This window comes from Amblyomma americanum, chromosome 4 (genome assembly GCF_052857255.1).
Source record: "Amblyomma americanum isolate KBUSLIRL-KWMA chromosome 4, ASM5285725v1, whole genome shotgun sequence".
NCBI classification, from domain to species: Eukaryota; Metazoa; Arthropoda; class Arachnida; order Ixodida; family Ixodidae; genus Amblyomma; species Amblyomma americanum.
This window is the reverse complement of record NC_135500.1, coordinates 51,943,175-51,963,407: the sequence shown is the minus strand read 5'-3', so window position 1 is coordinate 51,963,407 and position 20,233 is coordinate 51,943,175. Positions and strand designations below refer to the sequence as shown.

General features: G+C 48.0%; 1 protein-coding gene across 1 annotated transcript; it reads right to left on the bottom strand.

The window, feature by feature from the left end:
- Positions 1–1,723: 1,723 nt before the first annotated feature.
- LOC144129495 (structural maintenance of chromosomes protein 5-like) lies at positions 1,724–18,687 on the bottom strand. The gene is made up of 5 exons (XM_077663660.1): positions 18,679–18,687; positions 16,379–16,507; positions 8,917–9,012; positions 4,640–4,840; positions 1,724–1,822 (listed from the first exon to the last, which is right to left on the bottom strand). The coding sequence occupies exons 1-5, from the start codon at positions 18,685–18,687 to the stop codon at positions 1,724–1,726; spliced, it is 534 nt and encodes a 177-aa protein (XP_077519786.1).
- Between the last annotated feature and the right edge of the window lie 1,546 nt (positions 18,688–20,233).

The window sequence follows — 20,233 nt, the reverse complement described above, 5'->3', positions numbered from 1 at the left end:
GACTAAGTGAGTAAACAAGGGAGCGAGCGAGCGAGAGAGTGACTGAATGAGTAAGGAAGGGAGTGAGCGAGCAAGCAAGAGAGTGACTAAGTAAAAAACGGAGTGAGCGAGAGTGAATTAGTGAGTAAGGAAGAAAGCGAACAAGCGAGAGAGAAAGTGACTAAGTGTGTAGGGAAGGGAGCGAGCGAGCGGGAGATAAATTCACTTGGTAAGTAAGGAAGGGAGCGAGCGACCGTATGAGTGAGAGTGTAAGGAAGGGAGCGAGCGAGCAAGCGAGAAAGTGACTGAGTGAGCAAGGAAAGGAGCGAACGAGTGAGAGTCACTGAATGTGTAAAGAAGCGAGCGAGCAAGCAAGCGAGAGAGTGACGGAGTGACCAAGGAAGGGAGCGAGCGAGTAAGAGTGACTGAACGTGTAAAGAAGCAAGCGAGCAAGCAAGCGAGACTGTGACTGAGTAAGGAAGGGAGCGAGCGAGCGAGAAAGAGTCACAGAGTGAGTAAGGAAATGAGCGAGGGAGTGAGATAGTGAGTGAGGATGGAATCGAACGAGCGAAAGAGAGAAAGTGACTGAGTTAGTAAGGAAGAGAGCGAGCGAGAGAGAGAGTGACTGAGTGAGTAAGGCAGGGAGCGAGAGAGTGACAGAGTAAAGAAGGGAGCGAGCGAGCGAGAGAGTGACTGAGTTAGTAAGGAAGGCAGTGAGTGGTCAAGCGAGAAAGTCATTGAGTGAGTAAGCAAGGATACGAGTGAGAGAGAGAGAGATAGTGGCTGAGTGAGTAAGGAAGGGAGCAAGCGAGCGATTGAGAGAGCGACTGAATGTGTAAGGAAGGGAGCGAGCGGGCAAGCGAGACAGTGACTGAGTGAGTAATGAAGGGAGCGAGCGGGCGAGAGAGTGACTGAGTGAGTAAAGTGAGTGAGCAAGCAAGGGAGAGAGTGACTTAGTGTATAAGCAAGGGAGTGAGCGGGCGAGAAAGTGACTGACTGAGTAAGGAAGGGAGCTAGTCAGCGAGAGAGTGACTGAATGTGTAAAGAAGCGAGCGAGCAAGCAAGCGAGAGAGTGGCTGAGTGAGCAAGGAAGGCAGCGAGCGAGGGAGAGAGTTACTGCATCTGTAAAGAAGCAAGCGAGCAAGCAAGCGAGACTGTGACTGAGTGAGTAAGGAAGGGAGCGAGCGAGTGAGAGAGTGAGGTAGGAAGGAATCCAACGAGCGAGAGAGAGAGAGTGACTAAGTTAGTAAGGAAGGTAGCGAGGAAGACAGAGAGTGACTGAGGGAGTAAGGAAGGGAGCGAGTGAGCGAGCGAGAATGACTGAGTGACTAAGGAAGGGAGTGAGCGGTCAAGCGAGAGAGTGATTGAGTGAGTAAGGAAGGAACCGAGTGAGAGAGAGATAGTGACTGAGTGAGTAAGGAAGGGAGCGAGCGACCGTATGAGTGAGAGAGTAAGGAAGAGAGCGAGCGAGCAAGCGAGAAAGTGACTGAGTGAGTAAGGAATGGAGCGAGCGAGTGAGAGAGTGACTGAACGTGTAAAGAAGCAAGCGCTCTTGAATGTCAGATTGTGCCGAACAAGCGAGCCAGCCTTCAAAATCCTTAAAAGACTCACTGTTCTTTTTTAAGGTGAACTGTTAGGCTTTGGCACATATCAACGGCCTGCTCACAGGCAGATGGGTGTCACATGCAGTCGTGATCCACCGCAGTACAGCTACGTCAAGCTCTGGGTAAGCCGCCGTCCACAGTCACTTGCTGTTGGCGCTGAACTTCTCCCTGTCAAATGGCTCCGTGATGCTGTCCTTGTTCTTGACAAATGTGGCCAATGTGGTCCTTTTCACATCATACTGGCCCATTACGCCATGACATGGAAAGCTGTTCCTGAGGGCTTGCAACATCTGCACTTTTGAAGCGAATTCTTTGCCTGATAGTTTGGCCATTTTGCCGGTGTTGTCATGGTGACAGAACACGCTGGCAGAGGACTCTACACATGCACAAACCGCAGCACTATGGTTAATGCACTGAAAACACAGGCACACACTGAAGACGTTGGTGGAGCACGCAAAGACAAAAGGACGCTGAAAAAAGGCGGTGCCGCTGAGGGAAGAACTGTAGGCAAAGAAACCATAGGTAAAAAAATGACCCCATCACTGCAGTTGGCTGAGGCGTACAATTTGTAGAATTTGAAGAGCCTAAGGGGTTTCCTTTTAAGCAGTGCTATGGGGCTCCTGTAGGACCTATGAAAGTCCTAAATTATGGATGGGTGAGAAAAACAGTTCCCCTTATTTTCAAAGCATAATAAGCCACAGATCTAAAGAGCATATCTGTAAATGTTCGGTTGAGGCATTCAGTAAACCCATTGACCTTGAAGATGATAGGCTGTGGTCAATCTGTGTTGGCTGCAGCAGAAGCAGGGAATATCATTGAGGACATTTGAGAGAAAGTAACGAGCTCGAGTGGTAACTCTCCGGGAGCACTATGATGGACACCGTCTTGTTGAAGAAAACCCGCAACATCGGTACCACATCATGTTGCTAACGGACTCATTCTGGTTGTATATACAGTGACAACAGAAATCCACCGGTCGCCTGCCTAATCGGGACGTTGGGAAAGGTGCCAGAAAGGTGGTTTATGGTTTACGAGGGTTTAACGTCCCAAAGCGACTCAGGCTATGGGGAACGCTGCTGTGGAGGGCTCCGGAAATTTTGAACACCTGGGATTCTTTAATGTGCACTGACATCGCGCAGCACACGGGCCTCTAGAATTTCGCCTCCATCGAAATTCGACCGCCATGGCCGGGATCGAACCCGTGTCATTCGGGTCAGCAGCCGAGCACTATAACCACTCAGCCACCGCGGCGGCACAAAGACGAATGTAGGACGACTCTTAGGCCTAAATGATCACGACCGTAGCAACAAAGCACACATACGGTGGAGCACCAACGACAGATGCGGAAGAGAGCTTGTGACACTAGAACTAAAAACTCTGACGAGGGCAAACATGCTCATGCAATGACTATATTGATGGCCTATACTGCGAATTAGTCTTTCAACTGTACACTAATGCCACACTTTCCCTTTTCTTTTTCCTTTCTGGCCACGCTACCCTGGTGATAATCCTCATAGCCTCCGTTGCACCTCTCTCCCTCTGCAATGACTCAGGGGGCTGCAGTGCTACGTTGAATTAACCGATGTGCGCTAAAATTCGCTTGAAATAATAGGAGTTCCGCAGCATAGACTTCTGTACATTTTTGTAGGGTCCAGGCGGGCAGGTTGAATTAACAGATTTCAGAGTTAAAGGGGGACGAATTACCAAGCTTTTACCGTACGATGTTTTGCTCTGCAAAGTAGGAGCACAACCAAAAGAAAATATGTAAGCAGACTTGTTCGTCCTGCACAAGCAACCAAAAAAATATGACAAGCTAGGCTTAGAATCTTTTTCCAAAAATGCGTAATCCAAAAATGCCCTTCAGGTATTCATCTCAAAGCCCAAAACACGGCGAAACTGCATGTTTCGCCGTGTGTTGGGCGCTCGTTCACAACTATTTTCAAGATGGCTGTCACTCTTTATGCCGAAGAGATGAACAACTGCGCGCCGGACCGCAAGTTTGACGTTTGCAACGGGTGATGCAGGTGTGGCAGCTGCAGCGAGGCAAAATTTTCAGCTGTTCCAAGCGATGTCGTGAAGTGGCTGTTTGCGAAGTGTGGAATTTCGCTGCACGACGATGTTAGAACGATGAGCTGTGGGACCGCAGCAGCGAACACGACGGCAGCGGTATTGAGGACAATGGAGGAAGTGTGGACGAGTAGTCCAGTGACTAATACATTTTCGTTTTGGAATGTGCCCACAGGCGCTCCCGTGTGTGGCAGCCGATAGCGGCTGGCGATAAGCAGAGGTGGAGGTGGCAGGATAGTGCTATCACGTTCTGTAATTGAAAGCCAAGTGTAAGCGACCTCCAAGCTTTTTTTAGAATTTTGATGTGGGGGGGGGGGGGGGGGCTCAACTTACATTCGAGTCGGCTTACAATCGTATAAATACGGTATGTCACGGCAAAGCAGATCTAAACAATACTCTTTGGAAATGCCCTCTTGACCCCCTGAAGAGAAAAAAAATAGTCACTTAACCAATGGGAGGCTCGCCTACTCAGTTCCGATTGGGAGATTATGACAAAGGTCGTCCAACTGGGCAAAGACGCCGCCAGAAGCCAGGACTTTCTGGCCATCATTTAGGCGAAGGGCCTACTGTTAAAAATAAGTCTTACAATCCAATCCAATTTAAAGCAAAAGCAATTGCTGCCTCCTTGTGGGCCTAATTAGTTAACCCTACCTCCAAACAAGCGATTGCTTCCTGCCACACGTCCACTGAGACGAGCCAGAGTGGAATCAATGGTCAGGAAAAAGAAATAAAAGCACAGGGCGAAAACAAGAACACCAAACACAGGTTTTGTTAAAAAGCAAAAGACAGTATCGCTGCTGGACAGAAGCCTCGTTTGCAGAACAAGGAAGTCCTAAAGACACAGCTGAAGTATGCCTCGGAGGCTGCTCCACACATCTTGCGTACGTAAGCCGAAGATTACCACCACTACTGCAATTCAGAGATTTTTTCCGATGGTATGGGATTTCAACACACATTTTCCGACCATCGAGACAAGAGCTAGCACACACCTCGCCGACGCAGCCCAGCTCGCAAAAGAAGCGGCCGAAAGATATGTTGACTCGCTGCAGCAGCTCTTCCACGTCGTCCAGCCAGCGGGCCCCCGTTTCAGCCATTTCCGCACGGGCCAGTGACAGCTGGTGCTCACTGCCAGCCACCTCCTTCTCCAGCCGAGAGACAGCCGCCCTACACTGCAGGTACTCGCGCTCCACCTGCGGAAAACCAGTCGTTCAATTGCACCGAACTGACCGCAGCACCATTCTCCACCTTTCACAGTGCAGTGGTTTACAATGCCCACATTCTTGGGCACCAAATACACTGTACTGATTTGTTATTTTGAAAAAGTGGTTCTGAGGAAAGGAAATCTCGGAGGACACCTCAGCTGTACTGCTAGAGAAGGAATGGAGAGAGTGAAAGAAATAGGAGACAAAGAGAGAACAGAGAAAAAAATCTGAGGGAGAGCTTCCCCCTTTAAGACAGTAAGGAGAACTCTACCAATTTTTTTTGTTAGCAAAATCTGATAGTTTGGCATTTCATGGCTTTGTTGCCGCTCGTCCGGGATCGAAAGATGAATTCAATTCAAAGAAGTTTGGATTCCAAGTTGAAAAAGTTTTTCCCGCCCTCCGATTCAAACTCTGTGCACTCTTATGACGTCACGGCGTACTCTTAAGACGTCACAGGACGGAGTGACGTGAAACGTGACGTAAACGCAGACTCCGTGATTTCTGGCAGCTAGCGGTGAGTTCTAGCAGCAGCCAAAATGAAAGCTACCGCCGCCGCACGTTGAAGGCATCTATCAGGGTTCGCCACCATCACTTCGTTTCCGTTTGCACCGGCATCTTGCCAGCGTTACGATGGATCCCGTTCCCAAACCCGCCAACAAAGTTCTCGCAAAAACTCCGGCCTGCATTTCAGTGACCTCAGCCCCACAGAGTGTGCGATGCTTTTGAGGGAGCACGGTTAGGTTAGGCGCCGGCAGGTCGTTTCCCCCTTCCTCAGTAAGCAGCCGTTGCTAATTAAATATCTTAACCCCAGTGCACGGAGTCGCAAGGGGCGAGGACACGGTCGGCACGTCGCACCCATTGGAGGCTGGCCGGGGCTTTGGGGCCAATGGATTACGATTCCTTGAAAGGCGCTGTTGCACGGTGCAGCAGGCGGTGTCGAGGAGGTTTACTACAAAAAACGAAAGGGTGCTCAAGGGCGCTCGCGTTTAAAGTTGGCAGTTTGAAAGTAAAACTGATGCACGACGCTTCAACAGGTTCCGCGCGTTTCCGGAGGTAAGGGGTCCACTGGATCAGGTTCTCTTGCCCACCTGCATGTATACCTTCAGATTTGTACCGTCAATGGATTAAATTAGCCGAGAGCTCGAAGACAGCAGCTCTGCCCAACTGCCAAAGCTACTGAATGGAGCCGCAAACAAACAAGTTAGAGGAGAGCGGAGTCACGGTCTCTACAGGTTACAAATCTCTTTTAAAGCGAAAGCTTTACTGGCCGCGAACTTGCGATTCCGCCATGGCAGTGGTCTGAGGAGGCACACGACATCACAACGCGTGCCTCGCCGCGGAGCCGAACCGCTCTGGCGCGAAATAGAGACATGCTCCAAGTTTCCGCCAGTGCAGTCAGAGTGCACCGAAGCCGCCAAACGCGTCGGCGGTCAAGCGCAGTTGGAGTATAGAGGGTCTCGCTTTGGCTGACGTGAGGTCGCCGTGCAGCATGCGCGCGTTACGCCGGAGTATAAACGCACCTTAACAGAGCCTGCGCTTAACCGCTAACCAATGTATTTGGTGGCGGCATCTATGGGAGCCACTGAAACCCCCCACATACTCACCGAATAAAAAAAGAAGACTGTACAGAGACTCGGAATCGAGCCAGGGCCTCTGACGTTTGAGGCTGAGATGCTACCACTCCGCCACGACGGCTGATGCTATAGCCATGAATAAAGGCGCATCTAGTGAATGCACTGTTCCGATGCAGAAGTCTCCGCGCTTTCGCTACGCAGATCCTGGCCTAACAGAGCTAGGCCATCAGAAATTTTTTCTTAACTGCCTTGTATATCTTGTTTCCCGTCCGTAATAAACGATTTCCGTTAAGTAGTTCGAAGTTGACTGGCACAGCCAGGAACGTTTCACCAGGCAAGCGTACGAAGACACAAGTGCTCTTTATACTGCTAACTGCCTTGTACGATCACCGACCATCGTGCCATCATAGTTTTTCATTGACCGTGGCGATAATCTGACCAGCCTTAACAGGTTCCTTCAAATGTCAACTGGCACTTGAAGCGGCACTTGGAGTTTCTCTGCTGTTCGGCGCTTGTAAACCGAGGCGCGTCAGAAACAAAACCACGGGGCGCGCAAAGCTCATAGACGCGAAGCGCCATAACATACTGAAACTCTCCTGGCCGCCTGTGGCGTCACCAAGCATCGGTTTCCTTTGATTCCAACATTCAGGTTGTCTTTTTTTCTGTCTTCCTTTTGTAATAAAAGTGCACTATCGGTTTCAATACAAAACTTACTTCAATATTGAACCACGCAACTTTCCTTCGTCAGCCTCAGATATTCGTGGCATTCATGGAGTAAGAAAAATTCCTCCAAGGTGGCGTCCCTTGTTCTATGACGTCACCACGCTTGTACTTGCGAGATTGGCCTGTGGCGGCGATGCCTGTATTTTGGTTCTTGCTATTTTCTACTTTACAAGAGCTTTGTTTTCAGTAAGAGTGGCATTTTTGTGATCAGAAGTTGGATTTCTAATGATACAAGTCAACTTCAATTTGTCCTCAGTGTCCCTTTAAGGGTATGACGCGACTCCATGAATTGCTCCGGTCAGCAGTTCCTCTTGCCCATGCAGACATGGACACTTTCCATTTTGTGTGAAAGACCAAATGACATACTACCATATAAACGCGTGTGGGGGCGCATCCTGTTTTCCCGAAGGAAATATTTAAAAAAATAATATCCGTGTAAGGGGGAGAGACACACCCAAACTTTCCAAGACCCACGCAGGAATAGCCTTCGAAATGTACGCGCCATGGCCTCCGCGATCAGCTCCGGCTGTGAGCAACGGTGCACTTGATCGCGGAGATGACACATGCGCACAGGAGCTTCCAGATGCCGCCCATGAATGGTGCCCGAGGCCGCATCTCATCATCATCATTGTCAACTTTTTACTCTCCCACAGGCTCCCGTTGTCCATATCGGCATCAGTACCACCAGCTCCAGCCTTATGTGGCTGTCAAAGGCATGGGAGTTGCGGTAGCGTGTTAGTGCACCGTAGTTGTGACTTTCGCGTGCTGCCGCCAAGCGTTACAGTTTAAGCTACACGGCTGGGAGTCTGCTTTCAAACACTGCAAGTGTGCAGCGGGCAGCAAATTCGATGTGGCCGAAAAGTGCGTCCCTTGGCGGTGCAACCAAGAGGATGCATAGAGGAACACAAGCTGCTAAAAGCGCGCTTTCCGAGGCAAGCCCTCTGCTAAGTGATGGAAGCATGGAACAGCGGCTATGTGTTGAGAGCGGACATGCTGCACGACTTCTTGTGGGATGAGCGTGCATCAGAGCACAGCACCAGCTTGGAGTCGGAATACTCCGCGAGTGACGATTGAACATAGAATAAATGCCGCTTATTCCCTGATTGGTGTGCTTTAACTTTTTTTTTCGCTCATCGCGTGTATGGGCCGCACCCCAAAATTTGGCCCTCAAATCTGGAAAAAAAAAGTGCGGTCCTTCCACGTATTTATACGGCACATGTCATCCCTGCTTTGACCAAGCTGTACGAATGTGTCATATGGCCTGACAGCAGAGTGTCTGACTCGCAACCCAAGGGTCAGGGTTTCGATTACCAAAATTTTTTTCACCACAGTTCATTTATCTTTATATGCTTACAACCCTCTCGAGCCCTCACGACTCTCTCGGCCAATCGGGAACTTTCACTCACGATGCCGCTGCTGATGACAACGTCGGATTTTCTGCACGACGCAAGCTTTACGTTGTCGCGTAATAAAAAAGGAGAGGGCTCCCGATTAATTTCGACTACCTGGGGCCCTTTAACGGGCACCGGCGCCCCTGGATCTTGGCAAACTTGTCTCGTGGTGCACATGTCCTCCCGTTGGTCCAACACTACTCGCACAGCTGCACTGCCTACAGTAAGCTTTCTAAGTTGGCACAGAAGGAAGACTGCAGTGGCAAGACCGTGCAGACAAAATGCCCAGACAGAGCCAAGGCAGCATAACGAAAAGAAAGCAAGCAGGAAGATACTTCTCCCATCTGCACACACTGTGAGGCAGCAGATCACTCACCGATGCATCCGCTGGAAGCATGCAGCTAAGCGCCTGTTCTTCAAACAACAGCTGGTCGTTGACCTCCTTGGCTGTTTTTGGAAGCGCCCGGAACTCCTGTGCAATGTCCAAAACTGGCATCAGCAGTTGGTCAGAAATGCATTTATTTCAATGACAAAAACAGCTAGGAAAAGAGACAAGGACAGGATGGGCGCTACATTTACAAGTCAACCAATCAGAATTCAGCACATCCGCAAGCAATAAATATGCACACAAAAGCACTAAAAGGTGAGGAAGGAAAAGAAACACGATAATGAGTGAAACGGAAAACAAAAAACTGCAGAAGGCTTTACTGCAAAGCATGCGAGAAAGTAAAAAGCCGACTGTTAGGTGACCTTAAGCATCTCTGAAGGAATCAGCAGTGGCAGTGTTTGGGCTACAGTCGAATCTCAATGATACAATCTCAGCTAATAGGGATAATTTCAAGATGACACGAATTTGTACACTTTCCTGGTGACAGTGCATTGTGTACGATAAACAGAAATTCAGATGTTCCGAAAACTACCCCCCCCCCTCAACTCACAATGTCGTGAGAGAGTGGGGTCGCATGCAGCTGCAAATAAATCCCGTCAGCCAAAAACATGTCTGCGTATACATATACCCTACTTTGGTTGTGGGATACACTGGTATCCCTCCTCGTCCCCCGCATCAGCCGCAATTGTGACTTGCGCGCGCGCGCTGCCGGGAATATGGAGAGAAGGCACCCCTGCGACTCTGCTCATTTCCGCCCCAGCTCTGACGTGACGTCACGGCAGCGCGCTGCCTACTGCGGAGAGGGTTGCATGCGTGAGCATGACGGCAACGATTTGCTGCTAGGGAGGCAATGTCCGAGGGGATAAAAGGAGGAACTCATGGCGGGAAATGCTCTCTCGCTGCCGGACCTGCCCTGAGTGCCACGAGGAACCCTTTCGCTCCCCGCCGGCTCCCGAACCCAACGCCGGTCGGCGTCAATGACTTGGTGAGCTACTGAACAACTATTTTGCGAATAGAACATTCTTTCACTGTGTGCTTTGCCTCGCATTAGGATAATAAACTATTTTCTTGCAAAGCCACGGTGCTTTAAGAACTTGAAGACGCTGCCGCGCAGCTACAACTTTAACAAAAAGGCGTGGATGTCGTCTTCGCTCTTCAGCAATTCTTTGCAGCGGTTGGATTGCAAAATGGGTTCCAAGGCAAGGAAAATATTGGTTTTCGTGGACAACGCACCATGCCACCCACCCGATACGTCCAGCCTAAGGAACGTAAAGGTTGTTTTTTTTTCCGCAAAACTGCACAAGCCAGCTGCAGCCGCTGGATGCCAGCATCATTAAGTGCGTGAAGCAAGGGTACCGGAAGCGGTTAGTGCAGCGTCGGCTGGCGGCTATGGAGCGCAGCGAGTCGGAAAGAAAGATCGCTGCGCACGACGCAATGCATTTTATTGCCAGTTCATGGAACGCAGTGTCGCAAAGCACAATCGCCAACTCGTTCAAGCACTGTGACTTCAGCGAGAGACTGCCTCCTCTGCTGGGGACGCAACGACCTCGATGCCGCTTGAGGCATATGCAGGCTTTGCCGATGACGATATCGAGGGTTTAAACCTCGCCACGACCTTCGCCGAGTACGTGGAGGCTGACGCCAACGTTGCGATCTGCGGCGAGGTGTCGCTGGATGATGCAATTGTGGAGGCTTTGCAACAGGTTTCAGAGAGTGTTTGTCAAAAACTGCAGCTCATTCCTTTTTCCGATAAAGAGTGGCGTACCCCAGGGAAGTGTGCTAGGTCCGCTGTTGTTCAATACATACGTTAATGACTTGGTGAATATTGATAAGACAGTAAAACTAGTGATATATGCTGATGATAGTACTATTCTCATTTCTGGCCCAAATGCTGATGGTTTAATCATGCAATGTAATGAATTTTTAGCTAAACTATCCACATGGTCCAAGTTAAACAGACTTCAAATCAATTGCACTAAAACTAAAGCTATTATATTCCGCGCTAAAAACAAATTAGTTGAAATAAATCACACTATAACCTATGAGCACCAAGAAATTGAAATCGTTGACAACCATAAAATATTAGGTGTACATTTTTCCTCACATCTAACCTGGGATGCTCACATTGATCACCTTCGTAAAAAACTTTCCTCGATTACAGGAGTTATATCGCGCTGTCGTACTGTACTTCCACCCAAGATAAAACTTCAAGTATATCATGCTTTGTTTAACTCTCATTTAAGATACTGCAGTCTAGTTTGGTGCACAACCACAAAAACCAATTTAAATAAACTCCTGCTTTTACAGAAAAAATTCATCCGTTACATAGCAAATATTGAGCCCATGGAAACTACAAAGGGTGCATTTGAATCATTCAATATCATAAGTGTAGACAAGTTGTATGAATTTCGCCTATTACAGTCAATCTACTTTTCCTCCCCTGAAGTTACTAACCTTCTAAAGTCCTTGGCATCCTTAGAGCGACGAAATATTAGCGTGCAAACAAGAAATGTTGATGCGTGGGCAGTTCCTCATTTTCGTACATTTTATAAATATCAGTCACTTACCCATAACCTCCCTACAATACTAAACAAATATAAACACACAGTGGGCTTGAACAAAAAACAATTACATTCCTGTTTTGTGCAGTTGTGATCCATTAATTTTTGTTTGTTGTTTCCGCGTATGTGCTTTTCAGTTGTTATATTTTGGTTTCAGTTCATTACTGGTAGCTTTATGTGATTGACATCATTATTACCTGTCACAGTGACTGTTTTATTATTTCCCTATTACTGTCTACCTATGTACTATTCATCTATTATGTTTCTATTCTTTACGCTGCTGCCTTGTAATGGTCTCTTGGGCCTCGTCAAGCTTTTGTGTAGCTTTTAGCCCAAGAGACCATCCAGTTGTCTTCTGGAAATAAAGATGTATTGTATTGTATTGTATAGTGTCGAAACCACTGCGACTTTGGACGAGGACAATGACGACGCCACAGATGCCACAGATGCCTACCACGTTCGGTGAGGTGCTACGGCACATAGACGGCATCCGGAACTTCATCTGTTCACGCGACGCTGCAGAGGACCTCCTTTTGGACATTGCCCACCTCGAGCGAAAGCTTTTGCAAGTTCACGGATCAAATAAGGTCCAAAAGAAACTGGCCGACTTTTTTTAAAGTTCGCGCCGGCTGGCGGGAATCGCGGCAGTGGGCAGTGGATTGCCGGAAAGGTCCGTTTGAATAAAGCATGATCGGTACCTGTACTGCAGCATTAATTCTTATTGCATTTACTTTTTCGGTAATTTCTGTTTCCAAGCCCTGTGGAGTATGTTAGTAGTTTACATTTAAGTTTCTCGTAAATTCGTCGCGCGAAAAAAGTAGTATTTTTATAGGCATAATTTATATTCGGATTTTACGACGCCCGCATTTTACGACGCCTTTTCGCGGTCCTGAGAAAGTCGTATAATCGGGGTTCCACTGTACTTCTACATAGTCAATGTTCTGCCCCTGTGACTATGTAGTTGTGCAGCTTTTCAAGTGACAACTTTTTAGGCAATGACAACCGCTAGACGTATTCATCACTTGCCAAGCTCCACCCCATGTCAGGCGTCAGAAAAAGGCCCCCATCTCCATATGCCTTGTGCTAGCTGCCCTTGGCACCCGTGTCATCAAACTTGATTCACGAATTTCATGCCAAGAAGAGTAGCTCTGGCACCTGCATTCAGTCCAGACTTGTTCATCTAAGTCAAGAGAGCCATGCACCTGCAGATTACAGAGAGTTAACATAGCGCGATATACGGCCACTATCGTGATCCACGTCTACGGGGAGCCACTCCACGTGTGCAGATTGACATCAGGACACCACAAGGTGCACAGGCCAGCCGTTTGCACACCTGCCCCGTTGGGGCCAATCAGCGCATGCACACTGCTGGCACACGGAAGTGGATCACCCCATGCTAAATCTCTCTACTGATGCACACTGCTGCCGTGCCAGTCATGGCGCATGTGCACTGTGGGCAATGCGTCCGCAGAAACCTAGCAAGTACAGCTCTGGGAGCCGCGCTTCCACTTGCAAGTCGCGTCTGTTGTCGCAAGCATGTGTAGACTGGCTCTGGCATACATGCGAGAGTGCAGGCACACGGCTCGGAGTCGGTGCTTTGGCAGCGGTGCCATCCCGGAGGAGGTACTTCGAGATTTGGAATACCAAACATTCCGAATGAATCAAATACATTACTATACGACCGAATATTCAAAATTATCGAATATTAACAAAAGCAACACAAGGGCCATGCGGGATGTCGCAGTGGAGGGCATGACAATGTGCTCGTGGGTGTCTTTAGCGTTTCACCTCTATCGAAATACAGTCGCTACGGCCAGAATATGATATGATCCCATGACCTTGGGATGAGCAGCTGAATGCCAAACCTACTGAGCCACTGCAGTGGGTCAGAGTTGCTGTTCCTGACTCTTTCAAAAGTGGCAGCTCAGACAATTTGTGAAACTTGTGAGGCAATAACCATTTCCTCCAGTTGCACAATATTTCCCTCGCAGACAGTCAGATGAACCAAAACATACCGTATTTACTCGCGTATAACCCAAAGCACAATTTGAAAAAAAAAATGCGCTTGAAAAGTGGGGGGTGAGGGTTATCTGAGAATTTTTTCTTTTGTGGGGGGGTTGGCTTCACGGTAATGCGCGACGGCCTCCCTCGTGGAGTCCCTCATCCCCATCGTCATCAACGCTTGTCAAGCCGACGAGGGGCTAACAAAAGACATAGCTAAATCCACATTCATAGTCTGTTGATTCTTCCCCACGCCATTGGCCATGTTTTCTTCAGCCAGCGTTGTTGAGCCAGTGCCTTGCTGGCATACCGGTCGATGCTCGTACCGGATTTCTTCCGAGGCCACTGCACTGATGCAGTGAAGGCTCACCTCGCAGAGACCGGTACCAACCTCGTTATAGTACTTGGCGGCATGACGTCCATGTTATAGTCACTCGACATGTGCCTGAACAAGCCGTTCAAGGCACACGTAAAGCAGCTGTATGCCCAGTGGATGGCCGACAGCCTTTACACACTCACACTGACGGGACGCATGTGAAGGCCCGATATTCCATTGCTGTGCCAGTGGACTGTGGATGCGTGGAAAGCGATAGCGGCCGACTTGGTGCGTAAAAGCTTTAAAAAATGTGCCATCAGTAACAGCTTGGATGGTTCCGAGGACGACTACGTCTTTGAGAGTGGCGATGAAGCCTCGGATGGCCGCAGCGAGAGCGGCGACGATTGCAAATTAGATAACCAGTGACGTGGTGGTGGTCGTTTGAATACCGTAAAAACCCACGTATAGTACGAGGTTTTTTTTCTATTATTAACACCTCAAATTTCCGCCTCATATTATCTGCGGATCCAAAAAAAATTTTCATTTTTGCTCGAACTTCGGTTTCGTTATTGCCGCGTGGCTACGGCTTGGCTTTGTTATTGATGTGTGGCTACGGCTTGGGTTGTTACTCGTGACAGCGAGGCTAGGGCTAGCGTGGCCTTCCTGACAGCATACGTGCCGACGCATGAACCACGCTTCGCGAAGGGAAGGTTTTATTTTTTTTTCTGCCGTGGAGGAGCACGATGTCAGGGCCACGAAAAATGTATTCGGCTGCTTTCAAGAGAAAGGCTATTTTAGTTGCCGAGAACATCGGCAACAGTGCGGCCACAGACGGCCACAAGCTCCCGCCCTATGTCGTGTTCAAAAGCAAAACAATGCCAAAAGGTTAGGAGCTGCCAAAGAATGTCATCGTGAGATGTTACGAGAAAGGAAGGATGAACGAGGGTCTTGTCCTTGACTGGGTGAAGTCCGTGTGGTTTAGGCGGCCCAGTGCACTACTGTCCTTTCCGTCGATCCTCGTGCTGGACGCGTTTCGCTGCCATTTGGCCGACTCGGTCAAGTGAGTGTTACGCGATTGCGGCATTGAACTTGTAGTCATCCCAGGCAGAATGACTTCCCAGCTGCAGCCACTGGACGTTTGCGTAAACAAACCTTTCAAGGATGCGGTCAAGCGGTGCTACGCAGAGTGGATGCGATCAGGTGAGCCTGCATTGACGCCAACTGGGCGGCTGAAGCGGGCATCGGCAGCCACGCTGTGCAAGTGTATTGTGGACGCGTGGGCGAGCATTCCTGCGGACCTTATGCGTCGGTCTTTCAAAAAGTGTGGCATATCGAACGCCGTCAATGGCACAGAAGATGAGTGCCTGTGGGAAGATTTGTCGGACAAAGAAATCTCCAAAGAAAGCGCTGTTGAAGGTGAGAGCGATTGAAGTGCGGTGTCCGATTTCAATAAATGGCTTTCTTTGTGCTTACCTGGCTTACCTCACTCGCATTAAACGCAGAGAAATTTTTTTTCAATTTTTTGTCTCTAAAATTTCACCTCGTATTACATTCGGGTTCGTATTATACGCGGGTTTTTACGGTAAATGTTCCGAAAACAAAATGATCACTAAGTGTGCAGTTGTATCTTTTTAGTGCTCATTTTTTTTCAGGTAAACATGCGGGTTATACGCGAGGTTTTTTTTTGTGGAGTTCAAAGTTAGGGGTGCGGGTTATACGTGCGTACATACGGTATGTCCTCTAGGACAAACAAGGCAGCAACAGCCCCACCCGTGCACACTGTGTAAAAAAAAAGCGCACCCTGAGTACAAGTACAATGCATAGTAATGTAAAACGATTACAGGCTCTGTGACAATACAAAGAAAGAATGCCAACAGCACAACCCACATTCAACAAAAGCAAGAAAGAAAATATCACAGTGCAGCACAAAACAAAAAAATACCACCATACGTTCAAGACTGATGATCACAGTGACGAGTATGGCGCACCATTACATTTCAGCTGAACATCAGTGCCACTCGTGCTGTAGTTGCGAGACTTCTAAGTCACTCATTCACCATCATCGCCACCTCATCTCCAGCCCCCTATGCTATGTGAGCTCTGCCACCTGTCTGAAATTAAGCGAAGCGCTGGCCAGATTCCTCTGAATTAACGAGAGTTTCACATAATAGAATAAAGCACATGCAGAATAGCACGGACAAGAGGTCTGAATTATCTAGTTTTCCAAATTGACAAGGTCTAATTAACGTTGCTGTGTAGAAATTCAATGGGGGCATGTGCATTAGAGTGGCTTTTGTCTGTCTTGTGGAAAGAGGACAAGCTTTTTACCCCCTTGCACATTCAGTGTTTTCTTTTTATTGCACTTATCATGGTTACTATCTCTGCAACCTTTTGGACCTTTTGGTGTTTGCGCACGCGAGCTCGTTGCTCATGGATGGGCTGAATTTCGATTCTGTTCACTTTCAAGCGCAGCGCCCGTTCTTTCCTCGTCTTAGCACCATTTTTCGCCGTTCAAAAATGCGTGTGCAAAAGGAAGCATGCAGCAACAACTTAGCTGCTGAAAGCGCCTTGCCTCGATGAGCTCTGGCGGTATCTGCTTGGTTGTAGACGGACACTTGGTGGCCTCCTGGGCTTCACGCCGCTTCTGCACCACCTCACGCCGGGAGGCAGCCAGCCGCTTCTGGAGGTTCTCCAATGCCGCCTGTGCACGCCATGGCACAGAGTCACTTTCCCACCAAGCAGCAAGAATTCTTTAGGAACAAAACAGCTGACATGCATTCAGTAATTTCGCTGAAATCAATGTCCAGCCTTTTTGGTAGTCTATGGGCGATAAAACAGTGCAAAAGGTACCAATGCAGGCCAACACAGGTGTGCTGTGTACTCTACTACAACTTCTTTGTCCATCATTTCTGCGCTGTTTCATTGACCTTTCTCGGGTCTAACTGCACTGTAATTGAAATGCACACATAAACAGCAAATCAAGCTACTAACACTGCTACAACAAACACAGCAACTCAGATTCTCCATCACCAAGGCAATTGCAGTTATGCAGTTATCAGCCCCCACCCCACTTCGGGTTTTTTCACATCACGGTTCCACTTCAATAAAGTTTTTGGCAAAAGTGAACTTTGACAATTTATTTTTATTACCTTAAAAAAAACTGGCCTGCCAATGCATTCATTTTCACACATTGACAATACTTACAGAGTTTAATACCCCATTTGGGTGCTAAAAAAGGGTACAGAGATCAGCACTCTTAAGGAAGGGTGCACTTAATGATACTTTAGAAGATGTAATGGTTGCACCAACATTAAAGGGTACTATTTCTCCATAACACCTCTACGAATGCATGTTGGAAGGGTGCTCCACGTTGATACACCCATGAAGCAAAAGCCTTGGACTGATGCGCGCCCTCTAAACTTTCATGCTGTGCACCCTTGCTGAAGGGTGCTGATCTCTGCACCCTTTTTATCACCCAAAAGGGTGTTCGTCTGGGGACAGCTGATTTGCACCCTTAAGGGTGAGAATTTGTTTAGTGTGTAGTTTTTACCGAATCTGAGAACATATGATGATCTCACGAAATAAGGGAATTGAGAGAAGAATGGCCCCGTTGGCCCTATTTTCTATGATGGTGTAAACTGAACATAAGCACGCTGTTATGCATCGGAAAATCATAAAAAATAAAATTATTCAATACATGTTCCTTGTAGCTTAACGTGTTAATGTGCATTTTATACCAAGGCTAACAAAAGTTTCTCATTTTTCGCAGGTATATGCCGCAGTTCATGCAGCGCGTCGCATCCAGCGGCCGTTCTGCTGTGACTGTTTGGGGTGCTATGAACGCCGAAGGCCCGGGACCCCTGATTAGGATAGAGTCAGCTAAATGGAAGCTCCCACTCTGCCATCCTGGATGATGTGCTCTTCCAACCTCGCTGGGGGACCATTCTCTAAAAATGACTTTAATCTGCAGCAATGTCAAAACTCGCCCATCCACAAGGCCCAAAATTTGCTCCGTTTATTGAGCAGCGTGACATTGCAGTGCTGGATAGCCTCCGCAGTCGCCTGACCTCAGCGTCATTGAGAATATTTAGGGAAACATTATGGAGACATGAAGATCCGACAGAAGCTCCCTCCAGAATAGATGAAGGGTTTTATAGACACTGCAGGCGAATCCACCCGCTATTGAGCATAGTCAGGAAACTAGTTGAAGCCTGACATATACGCGAAAGGAAGAGTCTATACGCATGAGCGAAGCCTCAGTGGGCTGGGTGGCTAGCGAATTTTATAAAATCAGACTCGTGGTCCTAATGTTGTGGACTTTATTTTTTCTTCTTAAACTTTTGTTCGTCCGTGTAGGAACACGTTCGATGTCAGGTTGCGATTTGCCGTCGGTTGTTCCTTTTGATAGATAGTTGTTTGTTTCGTCATGATGAGATTTTTTGTGCGTGGTATTCGCTCTGTTTATAAAATGCTGAGAGAAAACAACCGACACATTTGTTGTCTATAATAGGGCACAGCGGAACCCTTTGATAGACTATGAGCACAACTGAGTACAAAGAGAATTCGCAGCTCTTTCTGAGAGCGTGCTGCGCGCAGGAGTTATTTTTTTGATCTTGGAGAATTTCGCATCTAAATGTTATTCCGCGACATAATGGGCGTGGCAGCTTGTCGACTGCCCTTTTTATGCATATTTTTTTCCCGCAGTAAGAACATCTGTGCTTTTTTATTTGCACGCATAATGAGGATCTTTGAAACACAAATTATTCCACGGTCCTTCGAGAGTTTCCTTGACAAGTCGCGGTATTTCGATGTTGCTGCTTTCATGTATTTCGCACATTTATGAAAATTTTTACAGCCGTGCAAACAATTTACCTTTGCCATTTTGCGCCGGAAAACTAACCTGTCATCTCTCTGAAAGCCCGGAATAAAACTTGTTTTAAATGCAAACAAAAATCACGTGTGAAAGACAAAAAAAAATACTGTGGTTGGCTATACGGGGCCGCGTCGTCTGCTGAGCTAGCCCAACATTAAACAAAATTACCTTTTTATACTGGACTATACCAGTAAATTCAGAAGAATTGAAATTCTAGAGCCTATTAATTTGTACGTGATTAGCTCCTTGCTTCGTGCTAGAAAAGTCATAAGAGCAGCCTATATTTTGCTGGTGATAGATTTTTGTTTGTCGATCTTAAAAACCAGCCGGGCTTCACTTGATACTTAAGTTCTACCCGACTTAGCTGCAAAAAGTTCCTTAATTTTTCACTTCCGTTCCCTGCACCCCTCATAAGAGTTGAGTTGAGTTGAGTTTATTGACATTTTAGTTCTCAGTACAGAAAACTAAGGGCCGGGGACAAAAGGTACAAAACTTGTACCTGGCTGGGTCCCCTGACCCCATAACAAAGATGGTAGCGATGATAAGAGGCCTCTGGCACCGAGTATCTGTTGCAGTCAGCATTCAAATGAATAGAAGAAAAATCTGAACACATTATAAGATACATCAGCGCTACGAAAAGCGTCCTGTGAGTTGTGGCTTGAGCTTCCAAATGCATTGTCGCACAGCCTGCTTAATGCTGGAATTAATGACACCCATATAAACAAAAATTTCGTGATGAGTTAAACTTATTCTGATTTCTTTCAAACTCATTACAAATGTTGATGACGTTCATCAGTTCTTTAATAAATTTCGAGGTAGACCGACGCAAGCTGCACTCTGCGAGATTTATCATGAGACCACTGTGGCCAAGAAGAATGAGGTCGATACCACCTGTCTGCACAGAGATGAGCAGCTGCTGCAAAGTATCTCATCCGCCTCACACAGCACGCACAGAAAATAAAGTCGTTGTCTTCTATCCACGTCACTTGCATAGTGCGGTAAAGCTCTGAGGATGCCTCGCCGCCCTGGCTCAGTGGAGAGCGCACGACCATAGAGTATCGGGGCACCCGACATCGATCTCAGCTGCGGAGACCCCGTTGGAGTGGAACTCAAACGCGAAGCAAATATATTCGCGACGTCAGTGTTACCCCCCCCCTGGTCGTCATCATTCAGGGCCCTATCGGCGTCCCAAGAAGATTGATTCGCTGTGCTAAGCCGCATAGCTGAACAATACCATTTCTTATAAACTTCCAGCAATACATACATTTAACCGCGATCATGGCACCGAGAAAGCAGGCCACTGCGTTGCAATCTGAAGCAAAGGCAACGCGCTGCAGTGATAGAAGCGCGCTTTCCCGCAACGCCATTTCGGCGGGCTCTCGTTGTCAGCGCAGTCTGGTGCGCTTCACCGCAATGGAAGCACAGCGCGCTTTCCCGCTGTAGCAGACGACAGGAAGCACCGTCTCCGGGCCCCCTTGCGCCTGCGCCGCTTAGCTTCGATGCGCGCCCGCTCCGGATGCACTGACGCTGAGCCATTTTCGCACATAATTTGGA